The 27391-nt window shown below is 37.9% G+C and overlaps 2 protein-coding genes across 9 annotated transcripts in view; one reads left to right on the top strand and one right to left on the bottom strand.

Annotated features, from left to right (window-relative positions):
- The window catches only part of CTPS2 (CTP synthase 2), a 78635-nt gene extending 71420 nt beyond the window's left edge, over nt 1-7215 (bottom strand). For 2 of the 7 annotated variants that reach the window (XR_011740550.1, XM_071812729.1), the window contains exons 1-4: nt 6404-6516; nt 3699-3904; nt 1298-1468; nt 934-1034 (exon numbers count right to left, since the gene is read on the bottom strand). Coding sequence is in view for 6 of the 7 variants with exons in the window: in XM_071812729.1 (XP_071668830.1) it covers nt 934-1034; nt 1298-1468; nt 3699-3864 (438 nt within the window). In the remaining variant the exon portion in view is untranslated. The other 5 variants (XM_065857524.2, XM_065857534.2, XM_065857542.2 and 2 more) reach the window with 5 other exon arrangements.
- A 14-nt stretch (nt 7216-7229) lies between these two features.
- SYAP1 (synapse associated protein 1) lies at nt 7230-25834 on the top strand. Of its 2 annotated transcripts, XM_065857563.2 has the most exons (9): nt 7230-7553; nt 11825-11943; nt 14186-14252; nt 15974-16047; nt 16312-16451; nt 18297-18442; nt 21867-21925; nt 22922-23069; nt 24709-25834. In XM_065857563.2, exons 1-9 carry the CDS (start codon nt 7355-7357, stop codon nt 24834-24836), a joined length of 1080 nt encoding a protein of 359 aa, XP_065713635.1. In that variant the 5' UTR covers nt 7230-7354; the 3' UTR covers nt 24837-25834. The 2 variants fall into 2 exon arrangements, with proteins under 2 accessions (XP_065713635.1, XP_071668848.1); XM_071812747.1 differs by lacking the exons at nt 11825-11943; nt 14186-14252.
- Nucleotides 25835-27391: the final 1557 nt, after the last annotated feature.

Below are 27391 nucleotides of genomic sequence, written 5' to 3'. Positions count from 1 at the left end.
GTTCTTACATTTGTTTTACTGAAGTGTTTCACTCTCACCATGCACATCATAAAAAAGATACCTAGCTATACAAATAAGTATATTTTAATGAAGACAGATTTTTCTGCATGAGAAATACTGAGCAATTCTGTGGCCTGGGTCACAAAGATTTTCACACTATTGATTGTAGTGGTCACTTCTGGTATTAAATCTATGACATATTTTTCTGCCAAATTCTCAGGTATAACCTTTTCCTGTATTTTCCACTGTAATAGTAATACAGGCAATCACTGACTGCCTTTCTTCCAGCTGCCTCAATACCCTACTAAGGATGGGTAAAACTCATTATTTCGATTTCACAGACATCAGCAGGTTAAGTGACTAACAAAGTTACCTCCAGAGATTTTAAAAATAACACCAGAAAATGGGAAACTAACTTATACAGTGTTTAAATACATTCCCGTAGACAGTACCACAAGCAACAAGGTGGACATTTGAAGCCATATGGAAAGCTACAATGTTACAGGTTCCCCTACTGACCATAGAAGATATCAGATGTTACACAAGTTTTCTCAATAAAATTAACAATACATTGTTTCAGTCAAATGCCTGTATCTTGAAATAGGTACCTTACATTAAAATATTGGCTGCTTTAATTTTATAAATTAATAAACTAATTTTATAAATTAATAAACTAATTTTATAAATTAATAAACTCTTAAGCAGTTTGGTTTCAGCAGTGTTCTAGAAGGGATTTAGTAAAGTAAATAGAAGCTGTAGGGATAAGACCACTCCTATCATCTTCAGAACAAATCAAAGAATATAAAATGTGTCATTGCATTGCTGCTCTCCATAAAACTTCAGCCTGACCTTTTTACAGTAAGTGGCAAAGAGAAAGCAAGCTAGTTCTTTGTGTTCACTGTGGATATGTATCCTAAAAGGTTCCATACTTGCCTCGATTACACAAATTTGTGGCTCTTTTCTGTCATCATCCACCGGAACTTTTGCCTGATTCATTACCCATTCCTGAACTGCATCAGTGATGTGCGGAACCACTACAAGACAAAGCAAAAGAAGCAAGGCAGGCATATCTTACTTTAGGCCCACATACCAGGTTTTGCATGCAAAAGGGGGGAAATTAACACAAAAATCAAAAGGAAACTATTAGCTCCTTTTTCTGTTCCTCCTTCCTTAAACCCAGAAGCCCAAGATTACAGGAATATGCCCATATGTCTTGAGAAGGAGAAAGGAGCTGCTTTTTGATCATTCTTTTGTGAAGACTGAACAGACTAGTATCCCACAGAATTAAAAATATCACCTTGAACAGTTTTTCCCAGGTAATCACCATGTCTTTCTTTATTAATAACATGCTGATATATCTTCCCAGTGGTGATGTTGTTATCTTTATAAAGATTGATGTCCAAAAATCTCTCATAATTTCCCAAATCTAAGTCAACTTCTCCACCATCATTCAATACAAAAACTTCACCTAAAAAGAAAAGGAATTTTTTTCAAAATAGCATAGGAAAGTTTAGAAGGAAAACCTTAATAGACAGGAAAGTAACCAAATAATCAGAAATTAAGCACAGAGGAAGAATACCACAAACATCATAAAATTGAAGATTTTTTTTTTTAAGTGACATACCACAATGATATATACCACAATTATCAATAAAGCACATGATGCAAATCAATCTGCATTGTTATTCTGTGTGACTTAATATCAGAGTTATTACTTTTACATTGAATTTCTGCCCCTCAATCCCAAATAGTTTTGCAAATGAGTTATATTGCCAAAATATTTAAGTGACTTAAAATATTTAGCAAGTATTTTAACAGCATGCTACAATCCTTGATTGGAAGAAAGCAATCTCTAGGAATCGTGAATCAACAACAAATAAAATATTAATTTACACACAGCAGACAAAAACCATGCTTTTATAAGCATGAACCATTATGCATGTTCAAAGTGCTTCACTATAAATTTTTGTTGGTTGTATCTATATTAACGATTAAGGCTTGAGTCAGAGGTAAAGTCATGATGAACATAAATGCTTCTTCAAATGTGATCACTATTTCTCATTCAGTTCTTTCATCTTCTATATATTTGGTTCATTATGTCCACAGCAAGGTTTATTTCTGACTCTGAAAAATCTGATGAAGATATCCTTCAGGCTCAGGCTTTTCTTAGACCTCTAGAGAGTCTCTAAATTCTGAACCTAGTGAACTTCTGAAGGAACTGAAGTTCCTAGATCCTAAGATAAGGCACTTTCAAAAAACCATAAAACATTTTGCCATGACCCAATGATTCAATGGCTAAACAAATTATGGGAGCAGTGCACAAGGAGTCAAAAAAAAAAAAAAAAAAGAAGAAAAAAGCAACCCCCCTGAAGGCATAGAATGGACTACAGAAATATATATCTCACCAATATACAACACTCCCCTTCAGTGAACAGTTTCAAGAACACCACATTGTGTATAACAGTGGAAGATCCTGTGAGGCACCAAGTACCTCCTCTGCATTACTAAATTATCATTTAAGCCAACAGACACAGAGTGGAACCAACATTTCTCACAAGCAGGTCTTTGAAGAATAAAAAATCATATTATTAAAAATACTCTTTAGCTAACTGGAAATCACCAAATTAAAATCCTTTGACTCGATCACATTTCTGCCAAAACATTAACAAGAGGCTTGTCATTCTGGGTTGTATGCATTTCTGTTTACTACCCAGCAAGTCAGTGTTTTTTCACAAAAAAAAAAAAAATCACATTGGAATTACATGCCATAGTGTCCCCTCTGCCGTGTACCTGATCCAGGGGAGGAATACATCCTCCCAATCTCAAGTGATTGCAGGAGTCTTACTGTCAAAGCTAAAGGCAGAACTTCCCCAGTCAACTGCCTAAGTAGCACCAGATGCACTTCTGAATGTGCAGGACTACTGGATTAGTCAAAATTGGCTTTTTGAGAGAGGTCTGGTGTGCTGTTTTCTTCTTCCACTTAAAAAGTGGTCTTTGCTTCAGTTCAGGAGATTAAGACATTTATTTCCAGTTCCAAAAATTTCAGTCTAGACTAAAACAAACAGACAAAATCCAACAAATAAAAATAATTAGAAATGTCTAGTGGCTGAATGTACTTTGGAACACTGAAAACCACTATTTTCAGTAAATGTACGAGTAGCACGACCGACAGCTGAAGGAACATTCAAAATTATAAATGCACATCAGACTGTCTTGTAGCTCATCAGCAATGTAGTCAATACAACCAACGCAGTTTAAAGACCTAACCAACCAAAGTAAGAAACTACTTACCCAGATAACAGCATTCACAAATAACCCTTGAAGACTTAAATTTCAAAACAGTTTCATAGTACTGTTCTTTTTTTCTTTTTTTTTTTTTCAAATCAAGTTTAATTGAAGATAGCATTGACTGAGCAAGGGCTACAGCTAGGATTTTCCTGAAGTGGTACTTTATAGGAACGAAGCATCTGCTCACAGAAGTATCTTCACCAAACAAGCTTCCCTCTTTACTTGAAGCAGACAAAGCCTTTGAGAACACTAAGGAACAAATTTGCATTGCGAAATAGATTATAAAATGACTAATAACTACCATACTATTGTTTTATTGTTAAAAAAACACACCACACGAACAAAAAAACCCACCACATTATTGTGAATACAAATACTTGTGCAAAAGTGAACAGCAATGCCCTTCATACCATGTTCATATGGTGAAAAGGTTCCAGCATCTATGTTTATGTAAGGATCAATTTTGATTGCAGTGACACGTAGACCACATGATTTCAGTATGGTGCCAATGCTGCTTGCAATGATCCCTTTGCCAATGCCTGAGATTACACCACCAGTTACCAGGATGTACTTCATCGGAAAATCAGCACAAGAGCACTGATCTTGAGCTGGAAACCTAAAATGACAAAGACATACATCTGATGAATGCAAATTTATGCCAGGAAAGAATGCAGCCTCAGTATGCAAAGAATGTAAGCTGAAATTAACTTCAGAAATGGACAACAAAAATCACTATTTTGGAATCTGGGAGTACAGTTCATCTCTCCCAGCTTATACACTGATAAGTAAGCTGAGTGCCTAAGTCTGCTCCACAGTTAGATGCAAAACAGATACCATTTTAACACACTGCCCTGTGGAGTGGCCAAAGAGGCACAGGTCATCCGACCTATTACTCTCCTGTGATGGGAAAAGCCAGCTAACTTTCAGAATCACAAGTCAGGCAAGATGAATCTCACTACGGATTCTTTCTAAATTGAAGAAGTTTACCATTTCACACGTGTTTTTACAAGTCATCTCAAATATTGTTTATTGCTACATCAGCCACACTTACATTCTCCAGCTAGTAGCTTTACCTTCAAAAATAGTGACTGTGGTTTCAAATATTTATTAAAATCAGAATGTTATACCACCCACTCAATTTTTCAGCAGCTTTTGTTTCTCCAACTCAGACTATATAAAGTATTCCACAGAGTCTTACAATAACCAATAGATCAATATGAGACCAGGAAAGAAAAACTAAACCAAGATGTCCGTATTCATACTACAGTACATTACTGATCAAGAGCCTGGAGTCCTTTCTTCACATGCTTACCTATTCTCCCCCTCCAAGTAATTCCCGTGAGAGGAAAAAAAAGAAAAGAAAAAAAAAAAACACCACAAACAAACAGAAAAACAGAAAATTAACCATGAACATCTCCAGACTATGATGCAGAGTAAGAGTTGATGCTGTTCTATAAAGCAACATTGTATCTGTTTAAAGTTTCAGATTTATAGAAACATCTGATGTTCTGACACACTTTAGCATCATGAATTGAGAACAACAACCCTAGATAGTGCAGCTCTGAGAACTACTGCACGTGACCTTCAACATGGCCAACTTCTCAGGGTCTCTGCTTCCTTGTCTAGAACACAAAATAAGTGGGTTTTTTTTTTAGAAGAAAGAACTGCAACTATGAGTACTCACAAACACTGTATCCTGAAGACATAAACATGAAAATGAAATGCATATTATGGTGCTGAAGCCTTTATCAGATATAGAATCATATTTCACAGTGCTCTACAATATTACTACCATAATCAACAATGGCTATTCAGATACAGAAGCCTCCTCTCTTGAAAAAGTCATTCTTTATAGTAAGGTTAGATAATTAAAACTGAATAGATGCTAATGTATTGAAGCCACCTTGCACCGTGCAAGAGTATGAATGGTAAGGGATCCAGAACTACTAAAGCAGATGATAAGGAGATGCTCTCACCTCCTACATTTTCTGACAACTACTACCCTAATTAAAAATTCTTCATTGCCCTTCTTGTTGCTATAATCTGCTGTTCTCACTGACTGCTGTTGATGCTGTCCCTGCAATTCTCCCACTTCACCTGGCTTTCACACAAGCCTAGATTTTTGCCACCATTTCTCCACCCCATCTGAAATAGGATGATGTTGTGCGTATCTCACCCATTACTGCATTCGCATTACATTCAGGTAGCTGTGGAGGCTAATGACTGCAATAATTTTTGAACAATGACAGAGTGGCTCACCACATAGCAAAAATTCTAGGATCAAGAAAATCTTTCCTTAGTTAGGTGTACCTAATTCACTCAAAACAATGTATAACATCACATGATCTAACAGCGCTCAGAATAAATCAAAGCAGTATGGTTCTTCAACTGCTGGTAGTAAACAGTAGCCAGTGGACTAACACTGTAGCTCTTCCTCTTTCTATACTGAAGTAATATAAATAAGGCCTGGATCTATTCAGGAAGCAGAGCTCAAGAATGTAAAAATACTTGTTATCAATGCTCTGATGATTGATAACAAGAATAAACAAACAATTTTTTCCTTGTCAACATAAACAAAAGGAAGAACACAACCATCAAAAGTATATCGGGAGAAAATGATCATAAACATGTAACTATTTTAATAGCATAAATATTAAGATTTGGAGCCTATGTCTGCTGTTTCAGACTCTCCCTCCATAAATCAGCTAATGGAGTTGTAAACATTAACATTTCAGAATCATCTAAGCCATTCTCAAAGCTACTTCCAGGAAAAATAAGCGGGGATAGGGAGAAATTAATCCAACAGGTATAAACCTTGAACGTGTGTCACTTCAAAACTCTTAAACTCTGTCACCTTGCTTACAGGAATCAAAATGAAAAGTTTGCTGTGATTTTAGCAAGAACAGCAACTTCCCAGCAGCTTAAAGAAACAGAATGTCTACTTGCGACAGCAACAAAGAACTCCAGGTGTTTTGCGGAGTCTCTTGTAAAAGGAAAAGGAACTAGAGTTAGGGGAGGAGAAGCAAAAAGAGCATACTGGAAGCAAACAATTTGCTGGGAACTGGAAATCAGCACAAGCATGGGGGGAAAGACGAATTACTCTGTTTAGTCTTACCAACAGGACCTTGCTTTCTTTAGCACGGATTTGGGAGCGCTCCGCGCCAGAAGAGCTGCACTACAGTAAGTCAGCGGCAGCCGAGCCGGGCTTTCCTTGTCCTGTCCTGTCCTGTCCCGTCCCGTCCCAGCGGCCGTTACCTCAGCGGGGCAGCGGGCGGCTCCGCCGCGGCCCAGGTGCGGGGCGGGAAGGGCCGTCAGCGGGCGGCCGCTCCGCGGAGGCCGGGCGGGACGGCGGGGCAGGGAAGGTGCGCGGAGACAAGGGTGTGGAAGGAAGGGGGGGCTGCCCCCTCCCGAGCGACCGCCAAGCCGCCGGACTGCGACTTACCGCCCCGCGCCGCCTTTTTCTCTGGAAGGGCTGATACTACAACCCGCAGCCCGACGTGGTGCGCCCGGTAACGGCCACAGGGACACCGCCGGGGGCTGCCAAACTGAAGCGGACCCTCGCGGGGGCGGGGAGAAGGAGGCGGCAGCGGCGGCGGCACCTCCACCTCCCCGAGGAAGGCGAAGCCCCGCGGCAGCGCCCCTCAGCGCCGGTAAGAACTCCGCGCTACAAGCCCAACCCGTTGCTTTCCCGTCACGATAATCGCTCCGCGCTGGCGGCCGCGGGGCGGGGGAAGGAAGAGGAGGAGCCGCCCGCCGGGCGCTCCCGCGCAGGCAGCGAGGCCGAGTGGAGCACGCGCCCGGCAGCGGCCCCTCGCGACAGGTGCCCCGCGGCGGCCTCGTGCAACCCTCTGCCCACCTCGCGTGCCGGCTCCGCGGCCCCACCTACTCTCCACACCCCCCTGGCAGCGGCGCCAGAGGGAGGCTAGAGCACCGCCCTTCCCCGCCACGGGCGGAAGTGGCGTACACGGAAGAAGCGGGCAGGCAGGGTTTCCGCATACAGCTGGTCGTCCCTTGGTGTTGTCTGTGCCCGTTAACGGCCAGGTGCGGCCGCCGCTGCTCCTGCGCCATGTTGCGCGGCCTGGGCAGCTGGTTGGGGCTGGAGCGGGCAGGCGAGGAGAAGCTGCTTTCAGCTGAGGAGAAGAGCAGCTCCGCGGAGGAGGAGGAGGAGGCGGCGGCGGGCGCGGAGCCGGCCGTGCCGAGCTCGGAGCAGGTGGAGGTGCAGGCGGACTCGGAGGCACTCCTCAGCCAGGCTAAGGGACTCGGCAGTGAGTGTCTTGCCCTCGCACGCCGGTGCTGGTGGGGAGAGCGGGGCGGAGGCCGCCCGGCAACGGCAGCCTCGGGGCACACCCGCACCCCACCGGAAAGTGCCCCTTAAGCTGCCTCCGCGGCCGAGGTGCCACAACGGGGAGATGTGAGGCTCCTACGCCGCCCACACACATCCGTGTTTGGGGGCTTTACGTGAATGGAAAACAAAAATAAAAGGATGCCTTCGCTTGTTCGAGGGGTGTGTCGTGGCCAGCCGTCTTCAAGCAGGGAGTGCTGCTATGGGTCTGTCTAAAAAAAAAAAATCTTAGCAGGAATATTCTCTTTGTGCGGTGAGAGTATGGTAGCAAGTGGAGACCTGAATATAGACCAGTTTAATGCGTTTTTAGGGGCTGGAGAAGTTACCAGTGCTTATCATTGGTACATAAAGTTCTAGTTGAACTAAACAGTTATAGCTTCTATGGTGAGTTAAGTGTATTTATTTTCAGGTCAACAAATATAAAGGAAAAATAACCTTTCATCTAGATAGCTACAACACTAATGTAGCTTGCACAATGATGCAAATACGGAATCCAAATTTGAGGTTACCAGAGTATTCTTTTAAAGAAACAAAACAGCTCTGAGGCATATCTTTCCAGATATAAATGGTAATTCAGCTCAGTTAAGCTAGTATGGAAAATTATCTCAGTGAAGAAGAGTTAAAATAAAAAAGGGTAGGGAAGAATGACTTTTATGTTTTCACATATCTTTGATTTTAATCTCTTTTAAGTGTTTGTTAACTGCAGTCCATGGTATGCATCACTACTCACTCTGGAGTTTTTTTGATGCAGCTTGTCCAGTCTCTTCCACAGTTCTAAAACAATCCTATGCAGTTGCTAAAGCTGAAAATTTGGAAATGACCTAACTCTCTAATTTCATCTTCATTTTTCTGCATTTCTGAGGTTCTTTTTACATAGCTGTTACTGACAATGAGAAATATTTGATTAAATTCTGTGCACTGTTAAAGTATGATGCCTCACTGGAGATTAAAAAAATATTAAAAACTTGGATGTTTAAAATATGAACGAAGTAAAGGGTGGCAGATGTTCCTTTCAGTTATCATCTTTTTCAGAATTGTTACTAAATGAGCAGTATTTCTTTTTCTGTTCTGTTGACACTGGGAGAAAAGTGATGTATACATACAGAATAATGAACTTCATGAATTGGTGTGGGATTTCTGTGATTTTTTTTTTTCCCCCATAGGAAAATAGTGGGGTTTGATTATTTTGTTGAACTAAACTGTAATGAGGCAAGACTGTAATTTGCTATAGATAAGATTTCTGTTTTATTATAGTAGATTCTTAGATAAAATTAATCCAAAGTACAGCTCCATACACTTTACTAAAGTGTTTACTTACTGGTGCTCTGAAACACTAGATCAATATCATCTGAAAGTTTAGCTTGAGATGGTTCTTGACTGTGCTTTGCCTTGGGCTGAGCTGCAGCAGATTTTCTGTGTAGTTTGGTCAAATACTTGTCTGGCTGTTGTAAATTGATCCTAATTTGGTAGTCACTCTGACTCTTCAGGAGGGAAAGAAGTCTGAATTTTCAGGGGAAAAATAAGTACTGACTGTTAGAGATACAGTTGGCTCTGGAAGTGATAATTTGGTGTAGTGATTCATTGTTTGTGGTGGAAAGGCTTTTTTTGTAAAGTTTGGTTGTCACTGTTTTAACATGCGATTCTTCTAGAAACATCTGCATGACTAACAACTAGGGTAGCTGTGTGGAAAGACTCCCCTAGCATATAAAGAATTTTGCTTGTTAAACTGAAGCCTTGCATACATTATTTTTTGCTCATTATCTCATCATTACGAAGATTAGGAGAGTTTGTCAATGTGAACTAATAATAGAAATATTGCTAGATATGTATTCTTAGTACAGGCATAGATTTATAGGAGGGAGGGAAAGTTTCTTCACCATTTTAAAGTGGAAGTGTCGCTTTTCCATCACTGGTTCTATTTTTCTAGGGCTAAATACCACCTCTTACTGAGGTTTTATATGTACCTTGGTTCAGAAGAATATTTGTGCTTAATGGAAACAAAAAGCATTTTGTTCTTCAGACTGGTTTCAGGACTGGTAAAAACCACTTTGTTCAACAATACCTGAACGGGAAAAATTTGGCACCTTTTGCACCTTAAACAATTGTATATGAGAAGGTTTCCAGGGATACGTAAAATGACCAATAAAAGCTGGCACAGTAAGGTTATCTTACATTTTGAACCTATAAGGAAACTGGGATTTTTGTGGCGTCTTGAGAAGGAGGTCGTGTTTTTTCTTTGTTTGAGACAAAAGCACTGTTGTGTTGTTTTGTTTTGTTTTCAAATCCCCTGTATAAAAGTCAAAGCTGATTTTTCTGGAATAACTAAAATATTCTTACCATTCCATGTGCTTTGCATTCTTACTAGTGCCTCAAATATGTCTTTGGTAGGTACTATGCAATTTAGATTCACCATTACTACTTCTAACCCTGGAATTAGAGTTGGAATAGTTCAGCATAACCTAATTGGAAGGGACCTACAATGACCATCTAGCCCAACTGCCTGACCACTTTGGGGCTTATGAAGAGCCTGTTGTTAAGGGCCTTGTCCAAATGCCTCTGAAACACTGACAGGCTTGGGGCATTGACCACCTCTCTAGGAAGCCTGTGCCTGTGTTTGACCACCCTCTCAGTAAAGAAATGTTTGATAATGTCAAGTCTGAGCCTTCACTAACTGATGAAGCTTTGAGCCATTCTCGTGAGTTCCCCTGGATCCCAGGGAGAAGAGCTCAGCACCTCCCTCTCCACATCCCCTCAGCTTCCTCCAAAGTAGAGAAGCCCAAAGTCCTCAGCCGCTCCTCACAGGACGTTCCTTCCAGCCCTTTCACCAGCTTTGTTGCCCTCCTCTAGGTGCATTCAAACACCTTCACAACCTTCTTAAATGGTGGGGCCCAGAACTGCACATGGTGCTCAAGGTGAGGCTGCACCAGCACTGAATACAGGGGGACAATCACCTCTTTTGACTGGCTGATGATGCTGTTTGATGCACCCCAAGGTGTGTTTTTCCCTCTTGGCTGCCAGGGCTCTCTGCTGACATTAAACTGCTGCCAACCAGGACCCCTCGTCCCTTTCTGAAGGGTGGAGCCACTCCTGATCCATTTATACTTGCACCTGGCATTGTGCTGTTTCTGGTGCATAATCCAGCATTTGTCCTTGTTAAATTTCATACCATTGATGATTGCCCAGTGCTCTAGTCTACCTAGATCCCTCTGCAATTATGATATTATTGTATTTACTATGGCACTTATTGACATTTTGTCATTGTACCTACTGTAACTGTGGTATTGCAGTCATAATACAATTGTTCAAATGTAATATAGTGCTTGTGACATGTCATTATCTGAGAAGTAAGCAATACCAATGTTGGTTTAAGATCCTTTGTCAACAAACTGATATTTAATGTTGTTTGATATTTCAGAAGGTTAGTGATATACATCTTACTGCTTGCCAGTTAGTTCTCCTTAATTAAAAACAAACAATACAAAGCAACTGTCCATGCTACATATTATAGTTCTTTCCCTGCCACATTTATTCACTTCTAATATAAAAAAAATGCTAGTTAGTCTTTGAAAATATTTGGTACTGCTGTTCTGACTCAGAATGTGTTCAGAAAAATAAGCAAACAGGGCCACACTGTTCCTCATGGAGCTAAAAAGAGAATGGCAATGCAAAACAGACAAGGGCAAACATCAAGTGCAAACTTCTATCTTAAGACCTTCGAAGAAATCTCAAGCGTTACTAGCCTAAAGTTTTTCATGTGTTTGCTGCCTTCATGAGACTTTATTGTGCATGTTGATTTTATTTAAAAAATAGAATTATGCTTAATACTGTTGCTAAAGTTATTTTATTGCTTAATGTCTTCGAAATAATCAAATTAGGAAAGACACATTGCTTCAAAAAATTAATTGGAAAGCAATATTTCAAGGACGACTAGGAATATTTGATTTAGTAAACAATGTTCATGTATAAAAGTTTGATTTACAGAAAGTTATGATCAAACATATAGTTTGGTCACTAAAGAACATGAGCTACAAAAGAATAAATAGTATTTTAGGAGTTATTTGTAGGACAGAAGCTAGGTTAAATGAATTTGAAAGAAGATTTCAAGTAGGTATCCGAATGTCTAAAGAGAATGAAAATCTAGTTAGAAAACTGGATGTAAAGATGGCTTTTTCAACACTTTCTCTTCTGTGAAAGGTTACCTCTTCAATTTTGCTACTGCTGCTACAAAAAAGATATCTGAATCTGTTGCTGAAACAGCACATACGATAAAGAAGTCTGTAGAAGAAGGAAAAATCGACAGCATCATTGATAAGGTATTTTGTTTCTAGATACCCGATCTGGAAGATTTGCTTGTTTACTATTGTACTAATGTGTAGCAAATCTGGCGTGTGATTTCTTTAAGCTGGGTTTAGGAATTGCATATTTCAAGAGCAGATATCTCCTGTCATGATAAGTGATGAGACTGAAATGGTTTTTCATTGATAAATGTACCAAAAAATGGTTACTTTGCTTTACTCAGTACTGCACCAGTGTTACGTTCTTTCAGGATGTAGATACACTGGAGAAAGACCAGAAGAAAATAAGAAAAATGCTGATATAGAAGGAAAGGCTGGAAGAGTTAGTAGAGACAGGCAGTTAGGGGATATCAGAGGGATGTGTGGGTTGTAGGTTTTTTTCCCCCAGTTTATTTAGTTGGAAAGATAAATGCCATAGTCTGCATCTTAAATGCATGTCTGAAGTAAGATTCAGAATGAGGATATTGTGTATGAAGACCCTAGACTTATACAGGTATGGTTGCATAAAACCCAGTGAGTTAATGAAACAGTTTACTATGGTCCTGTTCTTTCACCCAACTCTGCCACTTTTTTCTTGCCCTCCCTGGCTGCCAGCTCCAGTTGCTTAACTTCTGCCAGCAAGTGTTCTTTGAGTAATTTAAGTCATTAACTTGGTAGAAAGAGAGAAGAGGAAAAATGTTTTTTTAAAAGCAGCAATAAGTGCTATGTAGTGGTTGTGAGTTTTTAGCAATGGGTAGCTTGGAAGAAAAGGGAAACTGGCCAAACCTAACTCAACTGTAGTGGGACTGTGCATCCAGGAGTGTCAGACTTGGGAGATTCAGCCAGAGCTGCCCTCCTACTCCTGTCTCTCAAACACCCCTTCAGGTTGAACTAGATAATTTCTCTTTTGTTTTTGTTGTTTTGTTAAATACAGTGAAATTCAACTTCTTAATATAATTAGCTTTCATGTTGTCTTTCAAATTAATCATCAAGTGACACTTCTAAATTTCTGGTATCACATTTTTGTCTCCAGTTTTCATGGACTTTTTAGTTACAATCGTCTATATATGATGACAGTTATTTCCTGCTACAGTATACTAGAGTAGTGTAATTTTGATCCACATCAAAATTAAGTAACAATGTTGTTTGGTAGTTTAATACACAAATAACAATTAGGCATATTTTGTGCCTAAAATAAAATTTTCTTTTTTTCTGTGGATGCCTTGGAGTAAAATTAATTCCTTGTTTTGACTAATAAGTTTACATAGGGGAGAAAGAGAATATAGCTGTATCATCATAAAGCTTTTGTCTTACACTATATCAATTATTCCATGAATACCAAAAAGTCATGTAACTTACAACTAGGAGGAACCACAATGGTTGATTTGTATAACAGGCACTACAGTAGTTCTCTCACTGATGTTAATCCTAAACTGAATTGTGGGGTTGTTGAAGGAAAAAAAAAATAGAGGAATTTATCTGAATTTAGCTTGAAGACTTGCATGCTTTTTGGCAACTTGTTAAACCATAGACCTCACTGCTTAAAATTTGTACTTAGCAAGTGGTTTAATTTTTCATTTCTAGGTTCATGGGTTTTTGCCACTGCTTTCAAATACAGAACAACATTTGCATTGTTACTTTTAGATTATGCCATACTGACTTCTGAGACCATTCTCCTTTTTTTAATTCCAAATTAATATGGGATATTTCTGAACATTCTTTAATGAAAATTTGTCAACAACATAAATGGAGAAATTATTTTATTTCAGCTAAGTAGACATTCTGAAAATAATACTTAAGAATTTTACAAGTCTGACTTATTGCAAAGGATATGTTTCTTAGGTAACACTTGAAACTTATTGTATCTTTAAGTGTTTAATGCTTTAAAAATATCTTAAAATAGGTCTAAACAGTTAGTCTATGTATCTGTATTTGATATGGTAAGGCAGTAAGTGTATATGCATAGTTATGCTGATGTTCAAATTATCAGCTAAGATTTTCCTTTTATTTTGTCCCTTGAGCTTGATAAAACTATAAACTTGAAAGTCTACACAGTAGTTTAAACTATTTAAACTTTTTGAAGGCAAAATCAAATGTTTTAGTAAGGGGGAATGTATGATTTACATGAAACACCTTTAATTTAATTAACTTACAAAAAGGGCCACCAGGGATATAAGAATATGATACTACAGTGTATATGAAAGCAATTTTAGGGTGAATGTGAAACAAGAGAAGTGATTTTTTTTTTTTCTTTTATTGTGGTTTCCTGATTTTTTTTTAGACAATTATTGGAGATTTTCAGAAAGAACAGAAAAAATTTGTCCAAGAGCAGCAAACAAAAAAATCAGGTGATGTATGCTTTTTTCATAATGCCTAACATTACATAAGCTAAAACTTGCTGGAAGCTGCATAGTTGAGCTATATCTAAACCTAATCTTTCAAAACTCTGTTTAATGAAATACACTGTGGTGGAACTTAACATATGTTGTGGAACAGAAAGATGATGTTTTTAAATGAGGCTAGTGTCACATTATCTAGTTAGTTTAGATTTGCTTTTTTAACCATATTCAGCTTTATGAAATAAACTCAAATATCACTGTACTAGCAAAGCTGATTTCTTATTGTTTTGAATCTTAAGCCTTTATTGAAGACAGGTGTGTTGATGACCTTTCTTTTGAGTTTCAGCATTAATGTCACATTTTCGTAATGAAATGAAAAACATGGGTGTTTGCACTGTAGTATTAACTAGTTTTGCTGTAGGAGTTACTCTGTTTACATTAAAGGCACAATTGCTCTTTTGCCTTTCTGTAAGTCATCTGCTTTATAGTTATCTGTGATCTAAATCCTTTGAGTTATCCACCTATGAGCTGTTGACATCCGTGGATCTATTTGAGACTTAAAATAAGCACAATTTTTTTCTGTGTTGCCTTTCATCATTGGCTTTTATCTCTTTTAATGTGTTACCTGAATCCAGTAATTTGACACTTTGAATAATTAAGGCTCTATTGTTAATCTTGAAAATGAGCTGGTCTTAAACAGATAGTGATAAAATTTTTCATACTCTCTGTAGTTAGCATGTTAGTCTGTGTTTTTGCTTGTTGTTTTTTTTCTTGCAAGACTGCTTATGTGATCCCGTTGTCTGTATTTCAATATTTTTGTTTCTGTTAGTAAACTTTGTCATCTGTTAATATATTTCTACAAGTTTCATGAAAATAGGTAGGTAGATTGCCAAAAGGAGGAGTAACAGATGGCCTAACTGCAAGCATTAGCATCAGATGTGAATCCATGTGGGTGAAAGATCTTGCTGATATCAGGTGCATAGGCAAATAAGCATTGTTAGTTTTAGGTGCACAAGAATTATTTGTTAACTGTTACAGATGCATCATAATGTCTCTGTAGGCTGAATTTGGATTGACAGTGAAGAGATTAGTAGATTTCTATACATCTACAATAGTTTATCTTGCTATATGTACAGCCTACAGAACTGTTGTGCAAGTATCTGTGTAAATACAAATAGTCTGAACTCGAGTATGCTTATTCATTGTTTAGCATGCTGTAATTTATAACAAATTTATAACTTGTTTTTCTCCATTGTTATAGAATTGGTGTCTTCTGGGTATTATAAAATTAATACAATAGTAAATTATTTTTAAAACTTAAACATGTAAACTTTATCTAAATTAGAGTGAGTATAGAAATTTCTGTTCACAGGCAGCTTAACCAGTTACACAGCACTACTTCAAGAGTCACCAAGTTCTGACTTGACAAACTTCAAAGAAATTCCCACAGTTTTAGTTTTACAATAATCAGCAACTATTTAATTTCATATTTTTGTACCTCTGATAAGCAAAGATCCGTTCCTAGAGCTTCTCTCTTATGCCATGAGCTTAGTTTGGGAATAAAGAACAATGAATTGCCTTACTGATGTAAGTCTTCTTGGTTTTGTCCCATTATGTGTTACTTTCTGTAAGGTAGTTGGTTGTTTTGTTTGGTTGGTTGTTGTTTGTTTTTTTTAAAAAAAAAAAAGGTAGTAATACACATGCAATTCTTTTCCTCCTTTCCAAAACAGAAGCAGCAGTGCCTCCCTGGGTAGACAGCAATGAAGAAGAGACAATTCAACAACAAATACTGGCCTTATCAGCAGTGAGTGTTTAAAATCCTTTAAGATTTGAAATTTTTCTATTGGAGAGGTTAAAACTTTTTTTTTTCAAACTAAATTTGTCTGGCATCATTAAATTATATATTTTCGATATACTTTTAATGTGTCTGTTCCTACACTGATCATGTGCAAGAGTAGATAGTTTCAGTATCAATTTGAATCAAAGTAGATCCTCATTTTAATTTTGATCTGAAATCTGATATCCTTTTTCTGATATCAGTTAATGACCATAAATATGTTCTTCAAAGGATAAACGAAATTTTCTGCGGGATCCTCCAGCAGGTGTGCAGTTTAATTTTGACTTTGATCAAATGTACCCTGTTGCAATGGTGATGTTACAAGAAGATGAACTCCTCAATAGGATGAGGTTTGATCTTGTTCCCAAACAGTAAGTAATATCTGCTGGTAACTGGATGGTTGTACTTTTAATGTGTCTCTAAATATTTGTAAATGACGCCTTTTTCTGTTACCGTCCTTCAGTTTTTTTATGTGCTTCCTCTGTATGTATTTTTATATGCTGATTTCAAATGCATGGAATATTACATGTGCATTGCAGTTTAGCAATTGGAGGAAAGAACATAAGTAAATCTGTTAGAAATTCAGAGCTAATAAGGAACTATTTACTTAAGTATGGGAGCAGCCTTAAATTTTTCCATGTCCAGTGTGCTAAATTAATTGAAAATCTTTTTTCCAAACAAACGTAAATGCAGCAACAAACATGTTCAGATCTATTGGTGTAACTGACACCCCAAAAAGTTATTAGAGATAGTCAGAGGCTCCATGGAAAAATGGTAAAAGCATCCACAAAACAGCAGCAATGCAAGCAAGAAAAACCGGTTTGAATAGGCAATAGCAAAAGCTCTGTGTTGTGACTGCCTTCCTTCTAGTGGACTTAACTAGAAGATCTGTAAGGTCTTTGTCCCAGAAGTTATGGCCCATTCCAGTACAGCTTCTTGATCCCAGCTTTATTCCAGTGCTGTTTTTCTTCCTTGCCCAGCCCCAGACTCTGTTCTTTAAGCTTATTTCCTAGGTCAACGTTCTTGTTAAGTAGGAGTTCCCAACATTAGTTTCCTGTCTGAGGATAGAAACAGGAGAGAAAACATCTCTTTGTGCACTTTTGTATTTTAAATCTCCTCCTTTTATATGCCTTCCCAGCTCCTTATTTCATTTACCCTCTTCCCTGCTGTTCTTTGCTGTCAGTACTAAAGCTCTGCCCATATTTTCATCTGATACTCTGTCTTCAGCCTCTGGCCATGCTGTGCTTGCCTATCCCACTCCATTGCTTAGTAGTATTTTTTTTCTGTTCCTAGTCACAGTAGTCACTGTTTGCCTGGACGGGCAGGAAGGTAACTTCCCTCCCTCTATTTCTTGACCTACACACATTCCTTCCCATGGGCCGTGCCATTTCTGGCTTCTCTTCCCTCTGGGTTAAAGTTGGGTCATCTTTTGCTCACTGGAGGATTATCAGAGGGAAATGTTACTTAAGACATGGGATGGTCTCCCTCGTAAAATAAATGGTCATTTCTGAGATGGCAGTTTCTAGTTACTGAAGATTTTGCAGACATGCTGAAAGATGTGAAGATAGCGAAGTAGGACTGCTGCAAACTAGGAGTGGCTTCTGCCTGTATCACAGAATGTTAGGGATTAGAAGGGACCTCAAAAGATGATCTAGTCCAATCCCCTTGCTGGAGCAGGAACACCTAGATGAGGTTACACAGGAATGTGTCCAGGTGGGTTTTGATTGTCTCCAGAATATGAGATAAAGTTCAAATATGTAGATCAAATATGTTCTAGCTCCACCTAAGGTCTACGGAAGATGTAGATTGATACAGTTTGACAATAACAGAATGTTGGGTTTAGAGAGCAGGTGAAGAGAACAGTTATTTGGCTTGTTGGTTTTGTTTACATAATGTGGCAAGAGAGATGGATATGCACAATATTGTTCCGAAATATGTATTGCTGCATGCTGTTAAGCTTTTTCTAAAGAAATAACATTGCTGTTGTTGTTGTTATTATGTGTTCAGGTCCATTGTAACTATCTTGTAAGAGATCAAGAAGTTCTACAATTATGGACTGTTTTAAACTGTGTTAATATCATAAATTTCTAAGTTTTTACTTAGAGGACAGCTATGTTTACTCTATCCCTCTGCATATTTAATTTTATTTCATTGCTAGATAGCAAAAGGAGCCATATCTCTAAATGTAGTAATGAAAATCTGTTTGTTCATTCTAGCATAAAGGAGGAGGTATTCTGGAGAAATTATTTCTACAGGGTATCCCTAATTAAACAGTCTGCACAACTCACCGCACTTGCAGCTCAACAGCAAGCAGTAGGAAAAGAAGAGAACAAAGCCAGAGAAGAGGATAGTCAACTGAAAGGTATGGAAAGGATTTGTTTTAGCACAGCTCATTAAGTTAGTATCATCCATACTGACTGTATACATCAGGTGACATTGAATTTTTATCCTGGATTTCCTATGAAATTAGAGTTTCTCTCTTCATACTTGGTCTGTTTGTCCATGTGGGGGAAGAGGGGACTCCTAGTGCTTTTAAGCAGTTTTCCAATTCCAGCCAACTTTGTCAGAAGAGTTTTCCTAAGTAACAAAAAGCTTTTGTCTTTACCTTTCAATACAGACTATATTCAGGCTCATTTCCTACTGTCATGTCACTTATACACTTGCACCATATCCAGCACCTATTTTGTCATTTTCTATGAGGATATAGTGTTTACTGTTACCCATATTCTCTGTGAAGTCTGTTTACTGTCAGCATGTTTCCCCTTTCCCCTGAGCTTCTTACTGGATTTCTGTTTCTGCATATCTTGGCTTCAGTAAACCAATTTCAGAAATAAAGCAAGCTGACAGTGTTGTGGCTGATTGGCAAGTCAAATAGAAGTTATTCTGCCATTAATTACAGTGCTGAAGGTTTCCTTTATGCAAGCTAAATGGGTAGTTAGATGGGCAGTCTTAAACTGTAAGGTCCTAGGGCAGCATAATCTTTTTTTTTTTTTTGACAGTACAATACTCATATTTGCTAAGCTATGGCTGTTTTAATTGAAGTGTTTCAGCTCTACAGAGAGGGATGGCAACTGACCCTATTGAACAACAAAACTCTTGTCTTTGAGTCATCCAAACCCTTGGAAATTGCCAGTCAAAGAGAAAGTTGCTGGATAATACTGAAGAGTTATTCTAGTAAAGTTACCATTGTGACTGAAAACAAAACATATCTCCTTTAACAAAAAATCAGAAAAATTCAGAAGACAGTATAGGATATGCAGATAGATTTACTGTCCTAATGACCAAACACTCTGTAATGGCAAAGATACATTTACCAAACCGTAGTAAATACAAGTTTTGTTTGATTTGAAAATCACATAGGTTTGGGAAACTCTGAATCATCTGTGTTATTTTATATTTAAATAACCTTTTGAAGGTTGGATTCCCTAATTGGAGGTTAAGCTGGAAGTAATTGCCTGTTGGTAACTCTTTGTAATGTTCAGAGGTTCTTCTTCAGGTTGACTGGTGTCTATAAAATAGAATTAATTGTCTTCCGTTTTCATCTCTGTCTCCTCCTTACTTGCTGTTTTCATGAAGTTAAATTAGTGCAGTTCATGTGAAGGAAAAAAGAGGGTGCAAATGGAAGACATTCCATGTTCTAGAGAGACTATATGAGATCTATAACAAAATGCCAAGTTCTAGTCCTTCTCCAGGCATTAGTAACTATTTCCTTGGGAATGAAGTTACATCATTGGCAGAGTGCACATAGGCAACGGAGGAGATGGTGCCAGACCAGTAGATATAGAAGGCAGGAAGATGTGCCAGAGAAGGTTTAGGTTGGGCATTAGGAAAAGCTTCTTCCCCCAGAGGGTGGTGGAGCACTGGAACAGGCTCCCCAGGGAGGTGTCACGGCCCCACGCCTGACAGTGTTCAAGAAGAGACTGGACAATGCCCTCAGACACATGGTGTGAACTGTGGGGTTGTCATATGCAAGGACATGAGTTGGACTCCATGATCCTTGTGGGTCCCTTCCAACTCAGGACATTCTAAGATAATGTGGGTGTCAAGAGGATGGACCAGACTCTTATCATTGGTACCCAACAACAGGATAAGGAGCAACAGGCACGAACTGAAGCAGAAGACATTACATCTGAATAAGAGAAAATTCTTTACTTTGAGGGTGCCAGAGCCCTGGAACAGGCTGCCCAGAGAGGCTGTGGAGTCTCCTTCTCTGGAGACATTGAAGACCTGCCTGGACACATTCCTGTGCAATGTGCTCCAGGTGAACCTGCTTTAGCAGGTGGGTTGGACTGGATGATCTCCAGAAGTCCCTTCTAACCCCAACCAGTCTGATTCTGTGATAACCTCAGCTCTGATGGAAAAAAACCCTGCAATTATGCTGGACACCAGGTTAAATATGAGCTAGTAATGTGCTCTCATTGCAAAGAAAGCAAACTGTGTCCTGGGCTGCATTACAGGGAGTGTGGACAGAACAGTGCTAGTGGTGTGTTAATCACCTCAGACTGGTGCATGGCGCAGTGCAGAGCTGCTGTGCTGCTTCTGCATGAGAGCAGCAGATGGAGCTGGAGGCACCTCTCCTGCGTGGTACTTCGGGCACTTAGAGCTGAGCAGGGCAAAGGTAGCACCATGTTCTACAGTTGTCCTGAGCAGGGAGGGCTGAAGCCTTTCTGGCTGTGGTGTTGGGAGCAGTACCAGATCCTCTGAAGACTGGGAAGGGGAAGGAAGAGAAAGGATGGAACAGAGCAGTGGGCATTGACTAGGGGAGATGTATAGGCAGTGACAGCTGCCAATTAGGAAATAATTTTAATTAGAGCTGATCTTAATTTTTTAAATTAAATCTGAAAAGATTCCCCCTTCAGAAATTGCTGAGTAAGCAGGAAGGGTCCACCTGGGTGCACTGCAGTAAGCTGAGCTGCAGGCTCAGAGCTGCTTTGCATGTTTACACAAAGAGAACTGCTAAGCAAGCACTCCATCACCACCACAACCTGCCCAGTGTGGTAATTGTTCTTGCAGCCATCTGCTCTTTATTCTGACTGCTCTCCTCTGCTAGTTGCATGAGGAAGAGGAAAGCTGGAGTGTTCTTTTACCTGCCAAGAAAAAAATGTCTGTCCTTGCTTGTAAGCAATCGTTGTCTCCTAGTATCATGCTACTAAATAGAGAGTGCACTGTGAGTTTTCTTAGGAAATTGGGAACAGCTTCTAGGGCTATGTTTTTCAGGTACTTTCTTTGGCTCCGTGAAAGGAGGTAGGGCAGCGGAGCACTCTTCTTGTGCACGTTTAGGGCTGTGCATATAGACGTGGTCTGGTATACCTAAGAGCTGACTGGTGCCCATGTCAGTAGTAGTACCCCACTGGGGAGTCTGGGAGCTTCCACAATAGGCAGTAACTGGATTTCATGAACGAGTCTACACCTTTGTAACTTCAAAGATCTTGTGACATGTGGTGCAGTCTGTGTTTTATAGAAGACGTTATTTCAGAATCTCAAGTGTTCTTATTTATGTAGTTCTTTGGATCGTTTTGAGGGCAGAGGGGTCCCTGTGATTTAACTTTGGAGTCATAACGAGGAAATGGTTTGCTAAATATGCCTTAATTAAGCATAGAAAATTGCTTCTCTTCTGTTTCATTGTTGCAAATGGTTCACCTGTGGCTGAATTCAGCCTTTAACCATTAGGATTCCTTAAAACTTCAAATGCAGTATTCCTTTGTACATTTAATAGCTATGCAGATTAAATTAAATCTTTTTATTTTTAAATGTAATCTACCTTTTTTTTTTTTCCTTCTCAATAGAAACAGTACGGCCAAAAACACCACCTGTTACAATAAAGCCTCAAATAAAATCTCAAGAGGTAAAAATGCTGTTATGTTTTATCTGGTATTTAGGATGTGAAACTGTTACTTAATATGTAATTATTCATATTTTTGAGTCAGTTGTGCTATGGAATCATGATAATATCTGACAGTCCTAACCTGCTGCTGTTCTGCTGTGATGCTAATTTTTAGTACATTCACTTTAAACTCATTTTCAGTAGAAAACAACAACAGTTTACCTGAAGAATACTTTCATTAGTATTCTGCACATTATAATAAAATGTTTTTACTCTGAAGTGTGACATTTCCAAAATGGTTGGAGTAGGTTTGCATTGTATTTGGACACAAGGAATACCTTCACAAAAATATATTCATGTGCCATGTTCTGTCCAACTCTTCAGCAGTTGTCAGGCTAAAGTATAGGAAATCTAAATTATGTGTTTCAATAGCAACATTATTTTATTGCAATGGCAAGAAGAGTTTTGCTTGATACTGCAAAAACTTTTAACCTAGACACATAATGACCCTTTAATGACCCTTGTTCATTTCTGGATTGTAGTATCAGTGCCAGAGAACACTCATGGCAGAAGCAGAGCTGTGCATTCATTTGCCAATAACATGCAGTGGACTAAATTAAGCTGGAAAGATTTCCAAAGCACAGTCCTCTCTTATTTGTGTGTGGAAAACAGTTACTGAACTGGGGTCAAAATTTAATATTAGTCTTATGTACTGTTCTAAACTACTTATGAGTTTATTATTGTTTCTGAAGATAACAAAAACAGAATTAAAGTTGTTAAGAGAACATAAAAAAGGAGCCTAGGATGAAAAGCAAATCATTTTCAGTATAACTATCTAGTGTTTTTGTTTGTACAAAAATAGTCTTAAAGAAAAATAGTTGTCAGAGTAATGCCTTTTTTCTTTTTTTTTTGTTCTGACTCTATCTTAAAGGCAGTCAGTCATGGGAGTGGAAGTATGTATTGGTGACAAATTTTTCCTCTCTTTGGATAACCTTGTACAAAACTATCTTACTGCAGGATGAAGAAGAGATTTCCACAAGTCCAGGTGTATCAGAATTTGTGAGTGATGCTTTCGATGCCTGTAATCTGAATCAGGAAGACCTAAGAAAAGAAATGGAACAACTGGTGCTAGATAAAAAGAGAGAAGAGAGTGCAGTAGTAGAAGGTGAAGCTATTGTTACTGTCTGCGTCTTAAATACAGTAATTCTAAAATAAGCTGATTTAAAAAGAAAAAAAAACATAATTCAATTTAGGAAAGTAGATTCATGACCATTTTTTGAAGTGTATGAAGTGCCCTGCAATGAAATATTGTGGAAATTAATGATAATTCTTACCACATTCGAACCACACCTGATATAGAATGTTAGCTGTGAGGAGCTTAAATCCAAAGAACCTAACAATTTTTAGGTGGCTCTTTCATAAAAGTGACAGTGGTGTACTTTTTTCTGTCTACCTCCTCCTTTCACTTCTCTTTCATAGGTCTTTATGTGTATGAATTTTCCTTTCTTTAATTGACATGCTTGTAGGTAAAGTACAGTATTTGGAAGTCAGGCTGTGTTTTCTCCTTGTGCCACCAGCTAAAAAGGCAACATTTGCACCAGACTCTGAGCTTGCAGACGCCTCTGCTGTAAAAGATTACATGCATTTGAAACAGTTAAAATTCAATAAATAGCTTTGAGAATGATGGGAAGAAATAAACTGAGGCTTAAAATAATTCAGAAGAACTAATATCAGTGTAAAAAGCATAAAAACAGTCCACCGTGATTTGAATCTGGCCACATGCAATTAACTGTTTAATATGAAGACACTTGTATATGTAGATACTTATTATAATACAATTTTCAGAATTCATCTTACAGTGTGTTTTGGATGTTACTGAATCCTTGTTTTCTGAAATTGTGATTTTTTTTTTTTTCTCTTTGTTTGTTTGTTGTTGTTTTTTGGGGGTTTTTTGTGTGTGTGTGTTTTGTTTTTTTTTTCCTCCCAATACATAGCCAAGCTTGAGGAATTCCTAAAAGCAATACAAGTTCCTTTCATCTAGCTTTTTGGTGGAAATGTTTCAATAAGTCATTAATATGTAATTCGTTCAACAAAATTTCAGCTGGCCTTACTGACTTGGACTCTGGAATTACGTACCTTTGTATCTAGGCTGAAGTACTAAGCAACATGTAACACATCAAACGCCCATCTCCTCCCTTGTACTCTTGCGTAGGATAGGTAGAGCTAATTAAAACAGAGATTAACACAGGAATGCCTTCTGACTCATTTTTTGCCCTGAAGTATGAAATATGATTACCTTTAACCCTGATTAAATGAGCATGCCTAGCTACAAATGTCAGTGAGGAAAATACCTGCTTCTTTTTTTTAATTATCCATAGTATTTAATCTTGGTTTTTGTTTGTTTGTTTTTATAGAAGTATATTCAACAAACGTATGACCTTAATTCATTTTTTTTTCCAGAGACTTATAAGTGCAAAGGGAGATTCAGTTCATAGTAGACTGAAAGACTGTAGGAAATGGACTTGCAAAGGGATGCTTGCTATGACTAAGCTTTATATTTGCTTTTTATATCTTTATTATAAGTACGCACAGAGGAATATAGACTTGTATGTTAACTAATTTCTATCTGTGGTCAGTAAGATGATGAAATTTCTGATCTTGAAGTCCCCTTAGTTTTTAAGGAGAATTGGCCATAAAGTTCAGGGAATATAAGAGAGATTCAGTGCAAACTCATCTAGTTTTATATAAATAAGCAACATTCTGTATTATTAATTTAATTCTTACATGTCATTTATCTGTTGTAGAAGAAACTGCTGATTGGGAAAAGGAATTGCAACAAGAGCTTCAAGAGTATGAGGTGGTGACGGAATCAGAAAAACGCGATGAAAACTGGGACAAAGAAATAGAAGAAATGCTGCAAGAAGAAAATTAAGCATTTTCACAAAATCACTATAACCCTAAGCTTTTTCAGAGAACTGACATGGATTTCTGCTTTCATATTTTGCTTACAAAAGATCTTCAAAAGACATAAATGAATTGAAATTTTTTATAATTCCATATCGGGATAAAACCAGTGTTTCTGTTCTTTATATGAGCAGTTTCTGAACTTCTGCATTCTTCAAAAGAAAAAAAAAAAAAGGAAGAAAAAAAAGACAAGCACTGCAGATTATATGTCGTAATTAAAAGTGATAATATTATTACATGAAGCAACAGTTTAGTTTGAGGCATTTTTAGTTGGTTAAGAAGAGATTTGTTCATCTACAGCCTTCTGTTTGGAATGTAAAGATGGATGTTGCAGGTAACTTAGTCCTTGAAAATAACTCTCTCATCACAGTTGCACTCTGATCCTTGTATAATCTGTAAATGTGTACTATTTTAAGGTACTTGTAGCTAGTAGCTTTCATGTGTATTTAACTTAATGTATGTAGCCAAAGAATTTATAGAAAACCCCACCAAATAACTTCCGATACTTTGTTAAAAAAAATACTAATTCAGACTCCAAAAGAAGTACTGATTAATTATTGATCAGATGGGATTAACTGACAAACGTTTAAGCATTTAGATAAGAACATTTATTAACTGCTTGAATTAAACTGTTGGTTTTTGTTAAATGATCATATTAAGGTATTGCCTTTTCGCCCAGAGAGAAATGGTTTAATGCGTTCTTTCTTCAGAAGACTATTACGTTTCCATTTAATTTTGCTGAGAGGGAGCAAATTAAATGTTTAAGTGCTGAAACATTTATGTAAAAACTTTGGCTGGTTTGGACATCTTTATTAAATACTGTAAATATGTGTAAAATTGGCTCATTTATTTAGGAGGAGGGCAGAATGAGTGGCAAACATATTTCAGACTTATACAGATTTCAAAATATACTTTGTCACTGCACTTAAGACATAGAATTTAAATAAAAAATAGTTTTCTTTAAAAGATTGTTTTATTCTTAGGTATCTGGATGTTTCCTGTAGTTTTGCTATTAAGTCAGTATCTTCATATAAATGAAAATTTGATGTTCTATTTGTCATGTATTTCATAAACTTCTGTGACAAAACATTCTTGAAATACCAAATATGAAGGAAAATGAGTAAAATGAAGTAGGTAGGAGCCATTAAGCACAATTGAATTATAGGCATATTATATACAGTAAGCTCTGTCTAAATGACATAATTTTGCAGAAAACTTTTGTAAAGAGACTGTAATTATTCAGCCAATACTCATCCCGTGGGAACTGAAAAGAGCTACGTAGTTTTTAACTGCTGTTAACACTAAGAAAGGACTATTTAAAATTGTCTCTATTAGCAACTTGGACAGAAAGCCCTCCTGTATTTCTCATAATGGAAAATGAATTGTTTTAAGCCTGCATACAGTTGACTTCCCAAATTAGTTTCTTCATTACCATACACTTTCTCAACTACAAGTCATCTTAACCACAATGGGTATTTTTCTAGTGTTTTTCACTTTTAGTTAACAGATGCAAGTCCTGTCATGTTAAATAAGAGGTACTTTAGGAGCTTTTTATATCTAGAATTAATTAAAGGCCACAAAAGTTAAATCTGTTACATTCATAAAACTCAGACTATTCAAAGTTTAGTGTTTACTCTTGACAAATACAACTCCTCACAGATTTAAGCTGAAGAAATTAGGGTCTGTCTGCTTTACAGTTTGACATGACACCTTCTAAAAAGATGGGTGGCTCTATTCTGATAGTGGCAAATCTTCCCTGGATGACTTGAAGCTTGAAGTCACTGCTCCAGATATCTGCTTTATTAAAAACCATTCCTCATGTTTTCAGGTGAATGACAGGTTTATTTGCATGGGGCTTGTGCCATGTAAGCATAGTCTATATAGTGGCTATAGACATGAAACTCCATCCTTCATAGAAGATGGTTCCTACATATAAAACCTGAATTTTCCAAGTCTCATGAAAAACCTGCTATTTAAATTTGCATTTTAAAAGGCACTAATGTAGCAAGGCTCAATCTGACTGAGCTCTGATCTTTAAAGTCTTGTATCAAAAATCATCTTAATATTTCCAAAGCTGCATATCTGGTTTTAATGTGGAAAGCTGAAATAAGTGGTGTGTAGTCTTGCACAGTTTTCAGGACTGGCCTATGGCTTTCATTTAGGTGCTACAAATGTCTAGCAGCTCATATTGTGTGTAGTAAGAGGGAAAGTGTCTATGTTCCACTTGTCACACAAGACAAACATAGATAGACCTCTTCATGTCCGTTATGGATTTTGAAGGTCTTTATAGCCCAAATGTCTCTTAATATACTTCATAAGCAGGTATGCTGACATTTTCTTAACATCATTCCAAGCAGTGGCATAGTGCAGATGCTAAAATCCAGCAAAACAACAACAGCACAAAAACAAGGACAAAAGTAAAAGAAATCAAGAATGGATCTAAGAATTACCTACCTGTGGCAATGTAACAGAAAATGTCATTGTTTAAAACATTAAGAAAAAGCAAACAAACAAACGAACAAA

This window comes from Patagioenas fasciata, chromosome 1 (assembly GCF_037038585.1).
Source record: "Patagioenas fasciata isolate bPatFas1 chromosome 1, bPatFas1.hap1, whole genome shotgun sequence".
Taxonomy (NCBI): Eukaryota; Metazoa; Chordata; class Aves; order Columbiformes; family Columbidae; genus Patagioenas; species Patagioenas fasciata.
This window is presented reverse-complemented; position numbering and strand designations above follow the sequence as displayed.

What these genes read in the sequence shown, in the direction of transcription:
- SYAP1 (XM_065857563.2), top strand. Translation starts at nt 7,355, where the DNA reads ATGTTGCGCGGCCTGGGCAGCTGGTTGGGGCTGGAGCGGGCAGGCGAG. An exon ending in AAATACTGGCCTTATCAGCA is followed by an intron (nt 16,048 to 16,311) that starts GTGAGTGTTTAA and finishes TGTTCTTCAAAG; the next exon opens with GATAAACGAAATTTTCTGCG. An exon ending in AGAGGATAGTCAACTGAAAG is followed by an intron (nt 18,443 to 21,866) that starts GTATGGAAAGGA and finishes CCTTCTCAATAG; the next exon opens with AAACAGTACGGCCAAAAACA.